Below are 19,983 nucleotides of genomic sequence, written 5' to 3' on the forward strand. Positions count from 1 at the left end.
AAATGATGTGTCCGTCATCCCCAGGCGCCATGACAGTTCTGGAGGCCAACCATAAAAGGCCAAAAAGTGGGCAGTGACCAATTCCTGGAAATCCCCACACCTTCCCCAAAAGAGTTGGAATAATCCTCCTACTCTTTAGCCTAAGAAATTTACCCAGCCCATAAAAACTAACCACCCCATATTTCAGGGCTGCTCTTGCCTTTTGAGACAGACCGCATTCTGTCTGTGGAAATTGTATCTCTCTAGATAAATCCACTTCTTACCTAAAAAAAAAAAAAAGAGTGCCAATTTTCTCTGATTTCAATGGCTTACGCAAGTACTACTAGTTCAATGGTATAACTTACTTTGAAAATGCAACAACAGCTCAATAGGAGTTTCTTATTAATTTATTAATAAATATCTACTGAGGGTTAAAAAATATGGTGTGTCTGCAAAGGCAGCAAGTGTCATGTTTCAATAGCTGTGTAGCTTTTAATGAGAAAATAATATACTTATAAAATTTTCAAAATAAGCCTAATTTCCAGGAAATCAACCTGGTACATTAGCTATTATTTAATATTATTTAAACTTAATAGACTTAACGCAAGGGTCTTGGGAGATTCAAGAGTTAGGTAACCTGCAGGTTTCATGCACTATTCTATTCTGCATGAGTTTTAATATAATTTTCCTTTTAGATAATTACTAAAGATGTTAAATATTATGGGGAAATGATATCTTTTTCCAGTATGAGTTTATCTGTGATTATAGGAAAACAGTAAAAGTCACTGCTACATTTTCTATAGTACTTTGGCTAAATCTCACATAGATGTCGTATATTATCCCAACATAAAATAACATGAGTTTAACTATTTTTTCCCTGTATGATTCAGGATAACAAGAAAGTTAGTCCAAACAATGAAAAAGAAGAAAATTCAGGTGCATTATAAAATATAACAATACTTAATATACACCACAAAATAATTAATACTTCCTTAGTGTTGATAAACGTGATGCAAAGTAATTTTCAACAACCCTTCAACACTCTCTTGTGATCTGTAGGTAGCTGGTTTTAGGAATAAGGAAATAGTTCCAAGATTAAGTAATTCTCTGAAGTCCAGAGGTCACTGATACAACATATATGAGACACTGGATTCTGGCCTTTATTTCTGTTTTCTACCCATTGGGATCTAGTTATTTTGCACAGCATTATGACTAAGCAGTTTTTTCCTCCCCTTCATGTACAAATCCCATAAAACACTGTTTTCAAGGAGTGAAAAATATTTTTAACCTCAGACTACTTTGCATTGCTGCTAATGGTCTAGAGAAGTGGACCATTTTAGTTGTGGATGCCAGCTTGCTCAAACTAACTTCTAAAATATTAAAACCTAGAATGGGTTTCAAATAAAAAGCTGGCATACAGAAGTTGTAATAAAATGGTTGAGATTCTATAATTAAAGAGTGGTAAGGCTTTGTAATTTCTAACCTGTTTTCTATTCCCAGGTCTGTGATCAGTTAATCCAGGTAGTAGGTATAAGGAGACCCACCTGCCATAAAGATAAGCAAATTCTAGCTGTTTTCCTACTTCTCAAATTTGCCCCATTCTCCCCATAAATCTTTTAATGTTCTGTTTATATTTAGGATTTAGTAGCTTCTTTTCAGGAAACATTGTTCTAGCCACACTTTGCCTTTAAAAGTATTTATTGTAACTTTAGTAATCAAGCGAGATGTAAGCATACAAACTATGGAAACAAGTAATCTGTCTGATATCCTTGTACTTCCTAATATAATATCATGTGAAATTCTCATTCAAATGGTATTCCCAAGCAGAAAGGTTTTTCATGATATTCAGCTTTACAAGTGAGTTGAAAGGGCTGTTAAAACAATCTCTTTCTGAAAATTGCTTAATTTGCTTCTCAACTGTAAGTGCCCTATGTTTGGTTTGCTGTGGTTAGAGCTGCCAGAGAAAGTCTCACTGCCTCTGCCTGTTTTACACTCACTACTATGCATCACAGAAAATTTCAGAGACCTTGTACTTTCTTCTCTCAACTTTTTATCCTTAGGCAAATAAGCCTAATGAACTGATGACAGGTTTGGGAGTAGAAAAACAAGTTAGAAACAGTCCCAGTTTTATAACTCTTTGCTTCATGACCTTGAACATTCACCTAACCTCACCTCCACGGTCTAAAAGCCTCCCATATAATCACATAACTCACTTGCAATACTCTTAAAATGTTTGCCTACAGACAAAGTAATCTAAAAAAACATCTCATGTGGTCATCCACATCATTACTGCCTAGAGAAATACATAAAACTTAACTTTATCTTTATAGGTGAGTAGAGAATCTCTGCCTTTTTGGTCAATTATTTTCACTCAAATAACAAGGTAAGTGTAGTCTCAACTGCCTAAATGCAGGACATAAGAATGGGAAAAAATTAATGAAGTTTTCTCAAAATGGATAAGATTTATAATTCAAGGTTTAGAGCACTTCTCAGACTTATTTAGAATTTCTGTAAAATATATGTAAATGGGGACTGTACTGTGAAATCTGTAAGTTGGCAGATAAGTACTTCCGGCTAATAATATACCAATCTGATGGGGACTATTCATGCAGATCTCAAAATGGCCATATACAAAATCTAAGAAGAGTGGTGGTGTTTTCAGTTCTAGTCAAGAAGAAGTAAGCACGTGCTACCCTGCCTCTCCCACTGAAGGCAACTACAAACCCTGCACAGAATGCACGGAGCAGCTAACTGAGGATTGGTGAAAAGCAAATGACAGCACGTAGATTGGGGAAGGAAACCAGAGCATGAAGTGCCACTGAGCCAGTGATGACCTTTCTGTTTTTTCTCCCTTCTCATATTCCCCAGTCTGGAATTAAAGGCAGCTCAAAACCTGGAACTGTATACCAAGTACAGATGGAGAGCTCCAAGAAAAGCCCTGTGTTTCTGGGGTAGGAAATGAAGGACATACAGGGAGAGGTCAGAGAGGGTGAGAGAAGTATCTTGTGTCACTTCTCCCCCTCCCCCTGCCACCCCAATCTCTCCATCCCAGTCCCCTGGCAATTCCATAGCAGTGGCAGGTGCCTACAACTCCACTGAAGGAAAGCCCTTCTCTCTGGTCAGTGAAACTATAGTCCCAAAAGCATGGGCAAATACCTGCTGATTTTTTTCTCTCTTCATCCCCTTACCACAGGGCCCTGGAAGCAGATACTATATGAAGAAGTACATGGCAGTTCAGAGAAATGAAAACCTTCTATTTCTAGTCAGAGGAGCCCCGGGAGTCAAAAAACATCAGGGAGATCCTAGAGTGGAGAGGGCCTCAAAAAGACTATCTCTTAAAGTTGTTATGTGATCTCCTGAGTTTGCCCCTGAGCAGTGTATGCACAGATTTGACCTTATGAAGCATACTGACAATGTAGAGAACTGAATTAGGGGATAGACCACCACCCAGGTTCCAGATAAGCCTGTGGATCTTGTACATGTAAGATAAATCTAAATAACACTGCAAAAACTTTGAAAATTGAACTGACATTAGAACCACAGCTCACAGGCAGCAGACCCGGATTTGTGGCCTGAACCTAACTGGGTCAGTTACCTGCTAAAATAGCAACAACAATAACAAATCAATATTCCCCACAAGAATTAAACAACACCTAGAGTCTAATAACATGATCGTATCATTGTTAGGATACAGTCCAACATTTTTCAATATATGATGATCTAGGAAAATCTCAAGAACTCCCAAGGGGAAAGACAGCCAGTGATGCAACCTCTGAGATGATAAAAGTGTTGGAATTACCAGACAAGAAATTTACAGCAGCAACTATAACCATGCTCCAAGAAGTAAAGGCACACACTCTTGAAATGAAAGGTAAGATAGAGACTGTCAGCTGAGAAATAGAGGATATGGAAAAAAAAAAAAAAAAGGAACCAACTGAAAATTTTACAACAGAAAAACTCAACGACCAAAATAAAAGTTAACTGCATGGGCTCAAGAACAGCATGGAGATAAGAGAGGAAAAAGTCAGTGAGCTTGAATATAGATGAATAGATATTATCCAATATGAGCAATAGAAAGAATAAAGAGGAAAGAAAAAATTAACTGAGACTCAGATATTGGGATACTACAGAAATATCTAAAACATGTCATCAGAGTTTAGAAGGAAAGGAGAAAGACTGTGGTGCTTAAATCAGTATTTGAAGAAATAATGGCTAAAAATTTCCCAATTGGGCAAAAGACATAAACCTACAGATTCATGAAGTTCAGAGAAACTAAAACAGAATAAGCTTAAAGAAATCCATGCCCACTCAACAAAATCAAAGTACTGAAAATTAAAGACAAGGGGAAACATTCCTGAAAGCAGTCTGAGAAAAATGATGCATTACCTATTGCAGAGCAAGGATTCACATGTGGACTTCTCATCTGAAACCGTATTATGTAAAAGACACTATGTGAGGTATGATGAAGAATTAAGGATGAAATCATAAAATGTTTACAATTAAGTCAGAAGAGCTGGACACATACATGCATTGCTGAAATACAAAGCTGTGCATTGGGATGGCATTAAGAAGATATTAACAGAGTCACAGGAGTATAAAGGATCAGGCAGTTATTTCTGACAGATGGGGAGTTAAAAGGTTTCATGAGGAAATTGTCACTAAGTTTGGCATTGAAGGAAGGGATTTTATTTTATTTTTAGTATATATGTATTTATATCCCATCACTTTCCAGAAAGATTTTGAAGTAACTTATAAAAATATATATATATATCCCAACAGCACAGGATAATTGATTCAGGCAAAATAATAAACTGTAGGTAAGATTAAATGAAAGAAATGCAAACCATGGGTCTTACAGAACTGCTGGAAGAAACCACAGATTTCCTGGGAGCCTGCTTGAAGGCCAGAAAAATGTGTCTATTTCTAAACCACAAAATAGGGGATGGAGATTGCAGGTACATAATTAAGCAGTATGAGTAGAAAGCCTTTGGAAAGTGGTCCCTATGAGGCATGGCTGGCTGATGGAAGCCTTGGGAGAATGATTTAATGCCATGACAAGGATATTGAACTCTACGCTGTGTGAAATGAGGAGGCAATGAACTTTGAGATCAGGGAGTTGGATGATCATAGTTATGTTGTTCAGCAGTAATTCTGGCAATGTGATGGATGGCTTTGGCTATACTGGGAAGCAAAAAATAATGTATTAAGTAAAGAGAAAAAATGTAAATAAGGTGAAAAAGAACTGAATTCTCTTATAAATGATAGAGTTGTAACTGATTACTAATACAAGCCACTGAGTGAGGCAACAAAACATCATAATTAAGGGAAAGGGCATTAGAGCCCACTGACTACCTCTAACTGTGTGGCCTTGGTCAAGTTGCTTGGCTTATCTGCTTCAGGGTTGTTTTTTTTTTAAATTTATGATATGGGAGTTAAAATAACTTTACTGACTTCTTAGGGCTGTTTTGAGGATTAAATAAAAATCAATATGAATATACAGAACAGAAACTGGTATATCATAAATGATGCTAAATACTGTTAAGCATTATTACCATGGTTTCTTCCAAACATCTCAACGACATCTCAGTGTTTTGTAAATTCAATTAGCCTTCATCTACATATCACTAAATTCCTGGGACTGGAAAATATTACGTTTATAAAATGTTTATTTTCTACCTTAATGTCCTGAGATTAAATTGTATTTCAGGAAATGAGTTAAGATTAAATAACACTTTAAAATTATGATTATTTTAAATAATTACAACAAACACATAAGAAAAAATTTAATAGGCCCTGAAACACTGTTCCTCTTTTTAAAGAGCTTACATTTTAAAGCTGTGCTGAATATATTCTCTTTGCAAAAACGAGTGTCAAAATGAAGATAAACTCCAAGTAACTGCAGTGTCTAGGGCCATAGGAAAAAGATCCAGCCTTCCTAAGACAGGGTACGAGCAAAGGCTAGGCAACTAGCCGATGTGTGAATCAACTAGAAGCTAGAGCCAGAGAAGCAAAGTGGCATGCAAGTCAGAAAGCAGCATCTTATAGAATGGTCCACTCAGTGGAAATGGGGACTGAAGGAGGCAGTGGCTCTTAGGGCACTAAATGACCAAGTATCTGTTCCAAGAATACTAGGGATCACACTTAAAGCAGTAAGACTACCAGGCTTGGCGGGGATTGCCTAATTACCAGCTCAGGGCTGAGTTGAGTGTTGAAGGTATTTAATAGTAGAGGCTGAGACTGGGCAAGTGGGTCCGAGTCCTGAGAAGCATTATACCAAGGAAGGTATTTAAAACAGGCAAAGAGAGACCAAAACACATGTAAATGCCTTCCAGAAGTTGCCTTGACTTCAGCTATCACTTTCATATTTTACCTGTGGTCATTTCACCATTTAGCTTATGATCTGTTTGTGACGTCCCTCCCATTCTCTACCACGTGGAAGAAAGTTTCAGGAGTCCTTTCTGACTTAATCATAGACAAAGCACCCAGAGTGATATTGCATTACAACCTGTTTGGCATTACTTTTCATAAAAGTAACACAAGTAATAACTAGTACATGACTATTAATACTTCAGTGTGTTAACAGAATGTAGCCTATACAATGTGTAAAAGTTTAATCGTCCTATTTCAGGAAACAGAAAGATTACATCTTTTAAGGTTGAGAAAGTATTTCTTCTTCGATACATTCAAAATTCTTTGCTTTGCGAATGTAATGAATAAAGATAACTCAAAATAACTTTTACATGTATGTATATATGAAAAATATGTGAATGAATTGCTAGCCAACCTACATTATGTTCAGTGAAAGATTTAGTAGAAAGCAGTTTTTAAAATTATTATACTACCCCAAGAATTATTTAAGAAACTCACGAATTCAAAATGCACATGGTGTTGGCAGCCCAATGATGTGTGAGGCACAGTGCTATGCTCTGCAGGTACAGGGATCACTAAAATCATAGTGCCTGACCTTAATAAGCTTACGTCTACCCGGAAGCTAGTCAGAAAAGCCGATAACTTCAATTTAACGTAGTTAGTTCTTTGATAAAGCTATGAAGCACTGGGGCTGCGCTTTTAGACTAGTTGGGGTCAGGGACGGGATAGGGTGAAGGGAGGGGTGATATTCAAAACAGAATTTATGGAGGAGTGGCAGCATGAAATGAGTCTCAAAAGATGAGTTGTGTAACTCAACTAAAGAAGAAAAGTTTATTTGGGTAAGAGGAAAGTATATGAAAATATGAAAAAGAAGTAAGTGACGATAGCAGTGAAACAGGAAGCCCGATTCAAACTATATTTTATCAGATAGAAAGTAATTAAACGTTCTAATTGGAAGAGTGTCGTGGTGAGATTAGCATTTTCTAGTGATCGTTTTGGTAGAAAAGTGAAGGATGGATCTAAATAGAAAAAAAAAAATGGGGATGGGGAAAGATTGATGTGGCTATTGCTGAGAGTGAGGAGAAATGAAATGGGCCAAATCTAGGACAATGGTGGTAGGGATGAAAAGAAAAGAGTCCAGAAATATGCCATATTATCAAGTGGGCACTGTTAGTGAATTTTAGGGTATGGAGAGAAGTACAGGATGACTCTCAGATTTCTAGCTTAGGAAACACTGGGCTCCACTAACTCAATATGGTAAAGGGAGGAGCAGGAATTTTGGAATTGTAAGAAAAAGTCATTATATGGGGAGGAGATGGAAGGAGGTACATGATGTGTTCATTTTGGTTACACTGAATTTGAGGCTTAGCATGGTCACTCCTCACTTAATGAAACTTTACTAGACACCCATCACTCAGAATAAATTGGGGTGAGAGGGCTGGGTGTGCAGATACAAAATGAAATCTGACCGAGTGTCTGACCTCCCATCTATTACTGCTCTTCCTTGTCTCCCCCCTAAGCTGTTCATTTTTTTCTCCCCACAATGGGAACATATGGACAACAGAGTCAGTATGTTTGAAGTGGTCAGGAGGAAGGAATGGGGAGGAAGATAGGAAGGGGAATATAGTTAGGCTCTGGAGTCCACCCTAAAGAAAGGCTCTTCATGAACTGTTTCAATACAATGTCTTCTAGAATTAATCGTGTCTTTAGTTTGTTATGCTTATTAACATAGCTAACTGTTAAATGGCTAAAATCCATCCTCTGTTAACTCAGTGACTATTACAAAACTGTGAACAAAGGAGTATCTAACAGGTTTCTGTTGACTACTTTATAGTGAGATAATTTAAAAGGTCCTAAAAATAATTACAACATGTGAAGAGACAGTTTTAAGCTTTTTGGTTTTTGTTTTTCCTGGTAATTGGAACTTAGGATTAGTGAAATTTGTAAGTAAATATTATCTTTTTTTTTTCAATTACTTTTTTTATTGTGATAAAATATATGTAACATAGAATTTAGCATTTTAACCATTTTTAAGTATACAGTTCAATGGCATAGTACATTCACACTGTCGTGCAACCATCAACACACCTATCTTCAGAATTTATACTACTCCGATTCTTAAAAAAATATTAACTGATGTAAGAATCAAGACCCACTCATCACATGCTTTTCTATTTTATATATTCCACTCAAAGAAAAGCAGAACTTCTGCTGTGCTCTAAAATTATATCTAGAGCAATTTCTTCATAAATTGAGTATCAGCTTATGGATATTTAAATTCAGCGAAGAATTTTAACATTCTACCATTTTTATGTTCTGTAAGAGAAACGTGTTATTCAGTTGAAGCAAAGAACACTCTTAAGTTCAACCATACCAACTCTGAATACTAAATACTCTCTTTAGTTAAAGTGAAATTTAAAGTTCAGATCTCCATGTGGTTCTAGGAAAAGAAGAGTAGGCCAGAATGTGAAATAACAATAATGAGCCATAGTCTAGTACAGTTCTTGGTCCACTGTGTTGACTGCAATAAATGTTTTAAATGAATAAGAGAGTTTACACGGAGAGAAAACTAAATAGTCGTTATATAAAAATTAGTTAACTTAACAATTGTTTAGATCATGATAATTAAGAGGTGAAATGAATATCCTGTTAATTCGCTGAGAGAAAAGTTAACAAAAGAGTCATTAGAAGAGCTTGTGTGAAATAAGCTACAAGTATTATAATGCACTAATTACATTTTAATAAAGACTTTTTAAAGCTAGGGAGAGGCAGTAAGTGATTTATCAAAGGTCATACTCTGGAGCGGAGGGTCACAGGGGATGGCCTGGGGCCTTCTCAGGTGGAGATCCAGGGTGGGGAGTAGCCATGAAGAGTGCAGACAGTGGAGCCAGGCTACATGCGTTTCAAGTTCTACTCTGCCACTTACTATCTGGGTGGAATCAGGCAAACTATTTAACCTTCGTCTGCCTCAGTTGCTTTATCCACAAAATGAAGCTTATTATAGGATTTCTGTGAGAATTAAATTTGTCAATACAGGTCAAGTGTCTCAAACTATGTGGCACAAACTAAAAGCTTAATAAATGTTAGGTATTTTTATTGCCATTAATCCTTCTTGATTTAAAACATGGCACAGGGACTAAATTTCCCTTCTCCCTGAGAAGAGTCCAAAGGAATGCAAAGTACTCATGGAAGGTGTTCTGTTTCACTGGCTTTCATTTATTCTTTTGTGACCCAGGCTGAAGAAAAGTGACCTTTCATTAAGACAAGAATACTGCTACTACCACTGCCACTACCATCCTGCATCATGACCACAATCACCACCACCACCATCAGTGATAGCAACTCTACCAGTTCATCATTACCACCATCACCACCATCACCACCACCACCAGCATCATCAGAACTACCGTCACCATAAGTTTCACCACTTTTTCCACCATCACCATCGTGATGTTACCCCTAGCACCATCATCCTAATCTTTACCATCAGCACATCATCACCACCACTGGAAACAATAACAAGACCTTTAATATCCATGTGAGTGTACATGTGAACTCAGAAGTGTCACTGGGAGAGTGAAGAAAAACAAGATGTAAATATATACATGCTAGTAAAAGGAGGAACAGGAATTTTTTTAAAGGATATTTGGAACCAAGTACAGAGATAGCAGTAAGCATAGGAAGTAGTCATTTTTGAAAGATCTTTTGACAAGTTTGTCTTACGTTATTATTACATAATTAATGGATTTCACAAACGTAGGGTTCAATTAGCTAAAAGAATATACCAGGAGTAAACAAAAAGTCATATTTATGTGCTGTACACAAAGATTGAGCCAAACGTTTCAGAGTAAAACCAACAGAAAGGTAAAAATTAAGACTCCCATGTTATATGCTAAACCGTGCTCTTTGAAATTGGTAGCTAACTAGTGGTTAAGAGAACGGGCTGTAATCAGAGTCCTGGGTTTGAGTTCCATTATGTGCTACATACCTGACCTTGAGTAAGTTATCTGACCTCCTAATGACTCAGTTTTCTCCATCTGAAAAATGGTGATATCCGTTATTTAGAGTTTGTGTGAATATTTAATGAATACTAATATAATGTTGTATGTCAATTATTTCTCCAAAAACCCCCAACACCAATCACCTGTAACCATGTTAACACCAGCACTTAGCACAATGCTTGTATTAATCTAAGATTAAGACCTACCTACCTCTAAAAAAAAATTAAAAAAAAAAAATCTTGTCACTCCCTAAACACTTCCCCACCCCCACCCCCCAGTTTTAACCATGGAGTAAGTGGTACCTTCATTCACAGATAACAGCTACCCTCCATTCATCCCTTTCCCTCATTCCAATCCCTCATCACAAAGGGAACTCATTAACAAATTCTCCCTGTTTCACCTCCACAGTGTAGCTCAAATCCATCCACTTCCTGGCCCCTACTGCTGCCGAAGCCCAGACCACTCTGATAAACCCTGTCTCCCAGCTGCTACTGAGTACAATCCATTCTCCACACAGCAGCTAAGGTAAATTTTAAACATGTAAATCAGATGATGCTTAAATCTTTCAATAGTTTCCTACTGCAGTTAGAATCAGATGCTAATTCTTTACCATCACTTTTTCATCTTGATCTGTCCCCTGCCCATCTTTTCTACTTTACCTCTTACACTCTCACCCTACCTCTAAAAACTGTCGTTCCATCATCCTTCTTACTGTTTAACATACTGAGCTTTTGACCCTTCTTTCAAAAAGGCCTCCCAGACTCACTTGTCTAAAGTAGTACTCTTTGGGCTTCCCTGGTGGCGCAGTGGTTGAGAGTCCGCCTGCAGATGCAGGGGACACGGGTTCGTGCCCCGGTCCGGGAAGATCCCACATGCCGCGGAGCGGCTGGGCCCGTGAGCCATGGCCGCTGAGCCTGCGCGTCTGGAGCCTGTTGCTCCGCAACGGGAGAGGCCACAACAGTGAGAGGCCCGCATACCGCAAAAAAAAAAAAAAAAAAGTAGTACTCTTCATACTCCACCCAGTTCCTCTTTGTCATTTTTCATAACGCTAGTAATCAAAAGTTATATTTATTATCGTGTGTTTGTTTATATTTATTAATTTATTTAATCTCCTATTATCAGAATGTAAGTTCCTTGAGGACAATTATATTATTGAATACGTTCTATTCCATGTTCTATTATTCCTGTGTTTTATTATTGATCATGACGTATATTATTGATCAGGTTTCTATTCTTAGTGCCAAGAGAAGTGCCCAGCATATTATTGAAATGTAATAAAATGTTCACTATACAAATGAAATTTAGGGAGATCTAAATGTCTGAGTGAAAAAATATCTCATTATGCAGAGAACAACTACAATGGTCATTTTTCTATAGAGAAGAAAGACCTCAAATCCCCAAATGGAGGCAAAAGAACAGATGGGCAATAAATTCAGGGAGAATTATGTTTGACGATGCCATAAATATTTTTCTTATAAGGCGTTCTGAAATAAGTACAAGAAAGGTTAAGAGAAACTTTATCAATTTTGCTTAGTTCCAGAGTTTATAATTGATCTACGGTAGCCAAAGATTATACTTTCACTAACACATTCAAATGCTAATCATTGCCAAAAAAAAAAAAAAAAAAAAAAAAAACGGTACTGGGTGATAGGTCCAAAGCTTAGGTATTGTGATTATTTACTTATAGGAGTATGTGATTAGTTAGTTATGGGAATATATAGTATCTGGGAAGCAAAATTGAAAGTGACAGCATTTTAATTACTCTGTACTCACGGTGCATGGGGTCTGCATCCATGGTTCCCCATCGATCTGCATTGGCAGAGACTTGCTAGTCCTGGGGAAAAATATTTCATTTTAAGTTTAACATGGAAATACTTGATACAACAGACTATATGTCCCATAAAAAATTATGAGACCAGGGAATGCAAATATGGTAATAACTTGCCTCTGCACTCAAGTTACCTCTTTGAAAGGAACTTCAACTTTTTTTTTTTGCCACACCACGTGGCATATGGGATCTTAGTTTCCCAACCAGGGATCAAAACCGTACCCCCTGCACTGGAAGCTCGGAGTCTTAACCACTGGACCACCAGGGAAGTCCTGGAACTTCAACTCTTGACTATTAATGAATACCTTGAAAGGTGTCTTAGTTACAGGAATGTTAAAGAGTTTCCTGGTAACTGTCGTGATATAAACAAAAATTCCGGATGCCAAAAGACAAATGTAGTGTTTATGTTTAATGCCACAATCAGAATTCCTACAGCCAAAAGGGCCTCCCTTGTTTTCATGCAAACCCACATTGTAAATGTGGAGAAAAAGTGTTTGGCATCTCAGATTTTCCAGTATCAACACTTTCATATATATAACACCAATTATATCTGTGCTATAATCTGTGGTTTTACGTTAGGGTAAAAATAGAACTTTTCTCTACAGGTAAAATTTTGAAAAAATGTTTTTTGTAAAGATTTAAATGTAATATACATATAAAATCTTACTTTATAATAATCCATTATTTAATTTATAGAAGCAATGGTAGACTTTAGTCCATGAAAGAATGTAAGTTAATGGTGCGTCAACAGTGTTTTCATTGGGTAATTTGCCTAGTAGATGCTTTGATGCTTCAGTAAATTAAACTGAGTGTGAGCCAGATTAGAGGGGGTAGAATTTGTAGGTTAGAATTGTATCCACGGGGCTTCCCTGGTGGCGCAGTGGTTGAGAGTCCGCCTGCTGATGCAGGGGACACGGGTTCGTGCCCCGGTCCGGGAGGATCCCACATGCCGCGGAGCGGCTAGGCCCGTGAGCCATGGCCGCTGAGCCTGCGCGTCGGAGCCTGTGCTCCGCAACGGAAGAGGCCACAACATTGAGAGGCCCGCGTAACCCAAAAAAAAAAAAAAAAAAAAAAGAATTGTATCCACGGTCTCAACAAAAGAGAATCAAATTCCAATGGACATGGTAAGTAACAGTGAACCAAAACTTTGTAAATACTGTCATTTTCATTATTTTGAAATATATCAGCATTAATCACTGATAACTTGAGGCACAGATAAAACAAACATGGTTATCAGAGACTTGTATGGCTTTAATGAATTTGTAGTTATGCCATGTCAACCTCCTTCCTCAATTGTAGAGAAAGAGCTACCTGATGACCACAGAGGAGCACTGAGCCAGCCGCCGCCCAGCACTTTTCAGTCCCGTGTATATTTGCCCCATCTCCATAGCTCCTTCCAAGCCAACCACCTCCAGCAGCTGATCACTCAGATCTGAAAGAAAACAGAAACCTTGTAAATTACAGTGCATACGAATATGTGCACAATTTCATGTCATTAGATGTTACGGAAATGAAAAATGAAAGCTACTTCACAAAGAAAGCTTCTCTGTCTTGGATACTCTACTAAAAGTAATGAAAAGATGGCCTACTTTTGAAACTCTCAGTTTAACCAGACCCTGAGGTGCTGTGGGAAAAGATGTGCTGTCAGCTTATTCTAAAACAAAACGGGAAGAATGGATTCTGAGCCAAATAATGCCAAAAAATATACCAGTAGTTTTTAACATCAACAAACTTAACGTTATTCCACATGTATATATGGAACATTTTACATCCCACATCAGACATTTGGCAGCAAATACACATTTCAATACTATAAATAAAGTATGAGGATATGCTGTCAAACATGATTTTGTTAAATTACTCGAAAAAAAGACCTTAGAGATCATGGAATTAAAGTTTCTCAATTTAAAGATAAGACTTGAGGCCCTAAATCATTGAGTGAATCGTCCAAAGTCATAGGTAAACTTGAGCAGGATGTCAAGTTTTTCTTGAATTTGAAAAAAAGAAATTTTTTTTTTTATGATAAGGAATGTGCTACCAAATTCTACTTGGGAGTAGGTTTGATAATTAGCACGATACAATCATAATTTTTTTTTTTTTTTTTTTTTTTTTACCAGAGGACAGTAAAAAGAGGCTAATAGTATTACATACTGCTTGTCGACTGTTTCCTAAGTACCTGTCACTGGATTAGTCACTCTCTGTATATCACCTTACTGGCTCCCCCCGCAAAACCAGTTTAAGACAGATATGATTATTAGAATTTACAGAGAGAGAAGCTAAAAATTAGAGAAGTGAATTTATTCGTATTAACATACATAGGAAGTGACAGAGCCAAAATTTGAATCCAATCACTCTGAGGCCTAACCACAATGCTGTATTTGATAAATGAGCCGTACCAAAGACAGAGACTTTTAAAACTTATAGAAATATTTCTCATTTAGGGAGTGAGAGTGTTCTGTGTGAGCTCCAAAGTCCCTTTTCAACTTGAAGACTTTCACTCAGTGGGAAAGCAGAGGAAGTACTCACGTCAGTAAAAGCCGACAGAGTGCGGTCTCAGCACACAGCCCCTTCGCTTACTTATCTGGCTCAGGACGCCTGAACCCTTGATTTGAAGGTAAAATTCTAGATGCACATATATGATCCTTTTCTATACTGATATTTTCATGTAATCCCATGTATTTTCAAATGTCAATAAATTGTTTAATATTGTTTTAGTAGCAACAAAAGCTGGAGGGGGTGGCATAGAGTGGCACAGGGTAGGCCATGATGATTATACAGATAATAGCTAGTCGTAGCTGAGGGTGGACTTGAAGAAAAACCAGCATGTGTGTGTTGTATGTACTCCATTTTGTACAGAAAGCCCTCATTCCCCACTAATGAATCCATTTGAGCACGAAGTTGAGAGAAATAAATGATATATTTTCAGCGTTGTTCAAATGTGTGGTGGATAGCACTTTGAAATCTCAAGGTTTGCTAGGCCCATGATCTTTGGCAAATTTTATATAGGCCCTGAAAACAAAAAGTGTAACCAATCCACTGTATTTTTTTTGAAGAGAACTGACTTTAAAAAAACTATTATTTTTTAAACTTTAAGCTCTAGCTGCAGCATGAGATTTCTTCACGTGGACACGATCATTCAGCTACCAGATCAAATGTTAACAAGTCCTAATAGCCGAGAACATTCACCTTGCTGTTCTAAACCCTATTTAGACTTACTTCTCATGAAACTTATTCTGTGTTTCTAGTTTAAATTTATGTTGCCAAGAACAGATGGACAAGGAATGGAAACATATTCTTTCAGCTGTAGCCGGCACTAAAATGTGCTTGGCTCTATAGCCTGGGTGTTAATATACGCATTTTTTAGATACATGTCAACCAGCAAACTGCACTGTGGCAAGCACTAAAACCCCAGATGTGTGTCTGGTGATATTTATAAAACAACCACCACCACAAAAGTGAAGTTCATATTTAGTATTACATATTTTCCACTGCTTGATTCTTAAATAGGTGAAATGTTATGCTGATTTCTGTAAGGATCTGGTTGATGGAAACTATTCTACAAGAAATGAAATACTTTCTCACAAGAGAGTTAATCTGTATAAGCCCTAACTTCTCCATGAATCACAGGGATTGTCTACACCCACACCATATTGCTACTGTCTACCACCCTCCTTCTGATTTTTTTCTTTCTTTTAATTTGTCTTTGTTTTTCTCCCTGCAAAAATGCCATGAAAATCAATTCTACCATTAATAATTGGTAATGGAGACATTTCTTACAGATTTAGAAGACCTAGGCTTTCAAACTTTCATGTTCTTGCTAACACAAAGAACTGTAGAGAAATGGTGGTCTATTTACCAGCTCTGGTCAAAGTAAATAAATACCATATTCCTTCTAATTAAGTTGTTCAGAAAAAAAAGAAATTCTACTTTGTGCTGCATAAATTTGCTCCCATAAACACTTCTACATTTTTTTATACAGAAGCCTGCAACGTCTGTGTACAACTGCTGCCTCTTACATACTGTCTTTGAGGTCAGGGTCCTGACTGGCTTCAGACAAAGATAATTTCTATATAATTTTGAATTCTGTTTCTACATGTGGTACCATCTAGAAACATCAAAGACTTCCTCACGTCACATTCTAGCTAAAATTTACTTTAAGTGCAGGTCCCTTGGGATGTCATAACCAACCAGATTCACCTCCTTAATTGGTCTGCTACCTGGCTATTGCTTTCATACTTAAACGTAGGAGTAGTGAACTACAGCCCATGAACCGAATCCAGACCACTGCCTGTTTTTGTATGGCTTGCAAGAATGGTTTTTACATGTTTACAAATGGAAAAGAAAAAAATTAAATGACATATCGTGACATCTGAAGATACATTGAATTCAAATGTCACCATTCACAAATTAGTTTTTATTGGGACACAGCCACTCATTCGTTTAGGTTTTGTCTATGTCTGCTTTCACACTACAATGGTGGAAGAGAGTGGCTGCAGCAGAAATCACATGGCCCAGAAAACCTGCAATATTTATTATTTGGACCTTTAGAGAGAAAGTGCCAAACTCTGCTTAAGAAAACATTAACTATTTTGGGCCACTGAGTTTTTCACTTTAGTTCTGCCACTATAAATCCTAATGGCATCACAGTGAGTGGCCTGAAAGACATAATGTCCGAGCACTCATTCCTCAGTGTGTGTATTGGTGCGTAAAAGAGCTGCTCTCAACCATGGCATCTCACCACACTCGTGTGCTGTGAGGTTTCTTATAATCAGTTTGTTATCAATCACGTAATACCAAAGTTTCTAAATAACTCGGTTACAAAAGAAACTAGAGCAGCTTCACATTCAGCATTATGCTCAGTCATTGCATCTGCTTGGCTTTCTTGTGTGTGAAAGTAGAATCATAGGTAGGAAGGCAGAAGTTGCATCTGGGCCAGGAGTTGCAGGTGAGAGCTCCCCCTGGGGGAGTCATCCACTGAGCACTGAGAAAGCCTGACCTCCTGATATTGGGAAGTGTGTCTATTCCAAGGAATATAGTGCTTTTGATCAATTAATGATATGAGATATACTTCTAAAGGGGAAAAATAGTACGTTCCTGAAAGAGTTAGCATATCTTTCCAAATTGCTCCAGGGGTACAACAGAGGCAACAGAATCTGCCAAATTTGGTATTTTCATATTTAAAATAGAGAGTCTAGAAGAGGTGCTTCAGAGGGAAGAAACTTAATGAAATAAGCAAAACTGGCATATAGTACAGCAAGATTCTTAACACGGGTCAGTGACTCTGAATGCAGAGGAATGTAACTTTTTCACTAACATGTAATTGAAATTAAGCACTTCTTTCAATTATAAATTTAGGCAAGAAACCATAGTCGTAGTAGAAATATCTCTGACTTTGTCACTGACAGATATCATAGATATTTCCATATCACATTACAGTTGTTGCAATATTTCAAAATTCTATTTATACTAATCTTTACTGACACCTTAAGAATTATTGAGCCCCTCCTAGATTTCTAAAGGTAATTTATTAATATGGGAAAAGAATCTAAAAAAGAGTGGATATATGTATAACTGATTCACTTTGCTGTATACCACTGTAAATCAACTATACTCCAATAAAAATATTTTTAAAAGAAGCACATATATTACTAAATCAAAATCTTAACATTTCAATATAATTGATTTCCTTTGTAATCCTGAATATTTTTTTGTGAATTTAAAAACATTACTCTGAGAGTCAGTAGATTTCACCAGACTGGCAAAAAGGACTATAATTCAAAAATGATAAGAAACTCTACTTTAGAGTTTAATTTGCCTTATGACTTTGTATATCTTTTCCTGAACATTGTAAGTGCTGCATTAGTGTTACACAGGGAATCAGGGGTATGAAACGTAAAATCTGAAAGTCAGGGGTGCGGTATAGATTTGAGAACACAGGAGCAGAACAGCTAATAAATGGATAATATTTATTCATAGCTTAGGCTCTTCATTTTTGACAGTTATACCCTGATAATATGTCTCATTATGTAATTGTTTCAGACTGCCATATGTAGGGAACAGAAGAGGATGCATTACGAACACAGACTGAATGTGGGTTGTAGCATTTTGGCATTTCGTTGAATATAGTGTGTACTGAAGGGAGAGGAATGGGGTGGAGGCAGGGCAGGACATACTCCTTCATGCATGGTGTCCAGCAACATGCTGCAACACAGGGGGCAGCTATGTCCTGGGGCACACTCATTGACTCAGCAAGGACATTTTGTCATCACCTAAATTGCTAATTGTATCACCAACAATTAAGTCCTTATTTGGCCAGGGCGAGACGAAGCTAGCTATAGAGTTGTACCTTCTGATTGTGGGTAGATTATATGCCTTCCAGTGATGCTCGTTTTATCTAGCAGACATTTGAAACATGCCTGAGGATCCAGAATAAACTTTTAAAAAGCCAAGGGATGTATGAAATTCCTCCATCAAAGCAAATGCTTCAAGGATTCTTTTCTAACATGTCCATCTATTGCCCGTTGATTTTTATTTTTTTTTTTAATAAATTTATTTATTTATTTTTGGCTGCGTTGGGTCTTTGTTGCTGGGTGCAGGCTTCCTCTAGCTGCAGCGAGCAGGGACTACTCTTTGTTGCGGTGTGCGGGCTTCTCGTTGCGGTGGCTTCTCTTGCTGCAGAGCACGGGCTCTAGGCGTGCGGGCTTCAGCAGCTACGGCTCTCTGGCTCTAGAGTGCAGGACCAGCAGCTGCGGCTCACGGGCCCAGCTGCTCCACAATCTTCCCAGACCAGGGCTCGAACCCGTGTCCCCTGCATTGGCAGCCAGGCTCCCAACCACTGCGCCACCAGGGAAGCCCTGCCCATTGATTCTTAATTTAGATGTACTCCCCATGAACATAAATAGCTATTTTCCCCTACCTCCAAAAATTAGAAAATGCAATTAGCAAAGGGCCCGAGTGGACAGAGCTAAGCAAAAATGTATTAATATGAACTCTGTGTTTCACAGTACAAGTATATTTAAAGCAAAATTTTAGCACCTCAGGGAACCTACTATACAATTACAGGTCTATCAAGAAAATGGAGATTATATATATGGTACGCCTACTATGAGCAGGCTCTCTTCTAAGGGATTTACAGGCATTTTTTCCATTTAAGACTCCCAATAATTCCTTGAGGCTGGTATCATTCTCCCCATTTTATTGATGAGGAAACTATGTTACCAGTTCAAGTCTTCACACATAGTTGAAAATCTGGTTTTCCAGCTAGGATTCTTGACTCCAAAATCCATGTTATTGTACATATTGACCACAGTAAGAACTAACCAATTAAATGTTACCAGTAATTGAAAGAAAAAATACTACAAAGAAATATGTGATACCTTAAAATGGTACCATTAATAATCCCATCAGTAAATCATTTCAGATGCTGCCACCAAATTATAATACGGTATAAAACTCTCATTCACAATGCTACTCCAGGTCATGTGTGTGAATTATACTCTGAAGAGTCTATAAGAAGGCTGAGAAACACAAAATACTTTTTGAAAGGACTTCTATCCAAAGTAGTCAGAAAATAAAAACGAAAAAGTTTAGAATGTAGTACACAAATGGATTAGAGAGAGTTATGAAAATCTAGCAGAGTGAAATATCCCATTCTTTGCTGAAATCTGAAAAAATAAGGAATTAAGGTATATACATACATATATATATACAGTGGAATCACATGCCTGACTTTAAAAATGACTTTTAAAGAATAGATTTCATCATCTCTTTTAAAGCCATCTGTTTTTTAAAAACAACCAGCTAGAG

The 19,983-nt window shown here is 37.4% G+C and overlaps 1 protein-coding gene across 6 annotated transcripts in view; it reads right to left on the reverse strand.

Annotated features, from left to right (window-relative positions):
- DGKB (diacylglycerol kinase beta) overlaps positions 1-19,983 on the reverse strand; it is a 648,598-nt gene that overhangs the window by 24,440 nt on the left and 604,175 nt on the right. For all 6 annotated transcript variants that reach the window (XM_032642942.1, XM_032642939.1, XM_032642937.1 and 3 more), the window contains 2 exons: positions 13,489-13,609; positions 12,123-12,183 (listed from right to left, as the gene is read on the reverse strand). In XM_032642942.1, coding sequence (XP_032498833.1) covers positions 12,123-12,183; positions 13,489-13,609 — 182 coding nt within the window. The remainder of the gene's footprint in view (positions 1-12,122; positions 12,184-13,488; positions 13,610-19,983) is intronic.

Source organism: Phocoena sinus, chromosome 9 (genome assembly GCF_008692025.1).
Source record: "Phocoena sinus isolate mPhoSin1 chromosome 9, mPhoSin1.pri, whole genome shotgun sequence".
NCBI lineage: Eukaryota > Metazoa > Chordata > Mammalia > Artiodactyla > Phocoenidae > Phocoena > Phocoena sinus.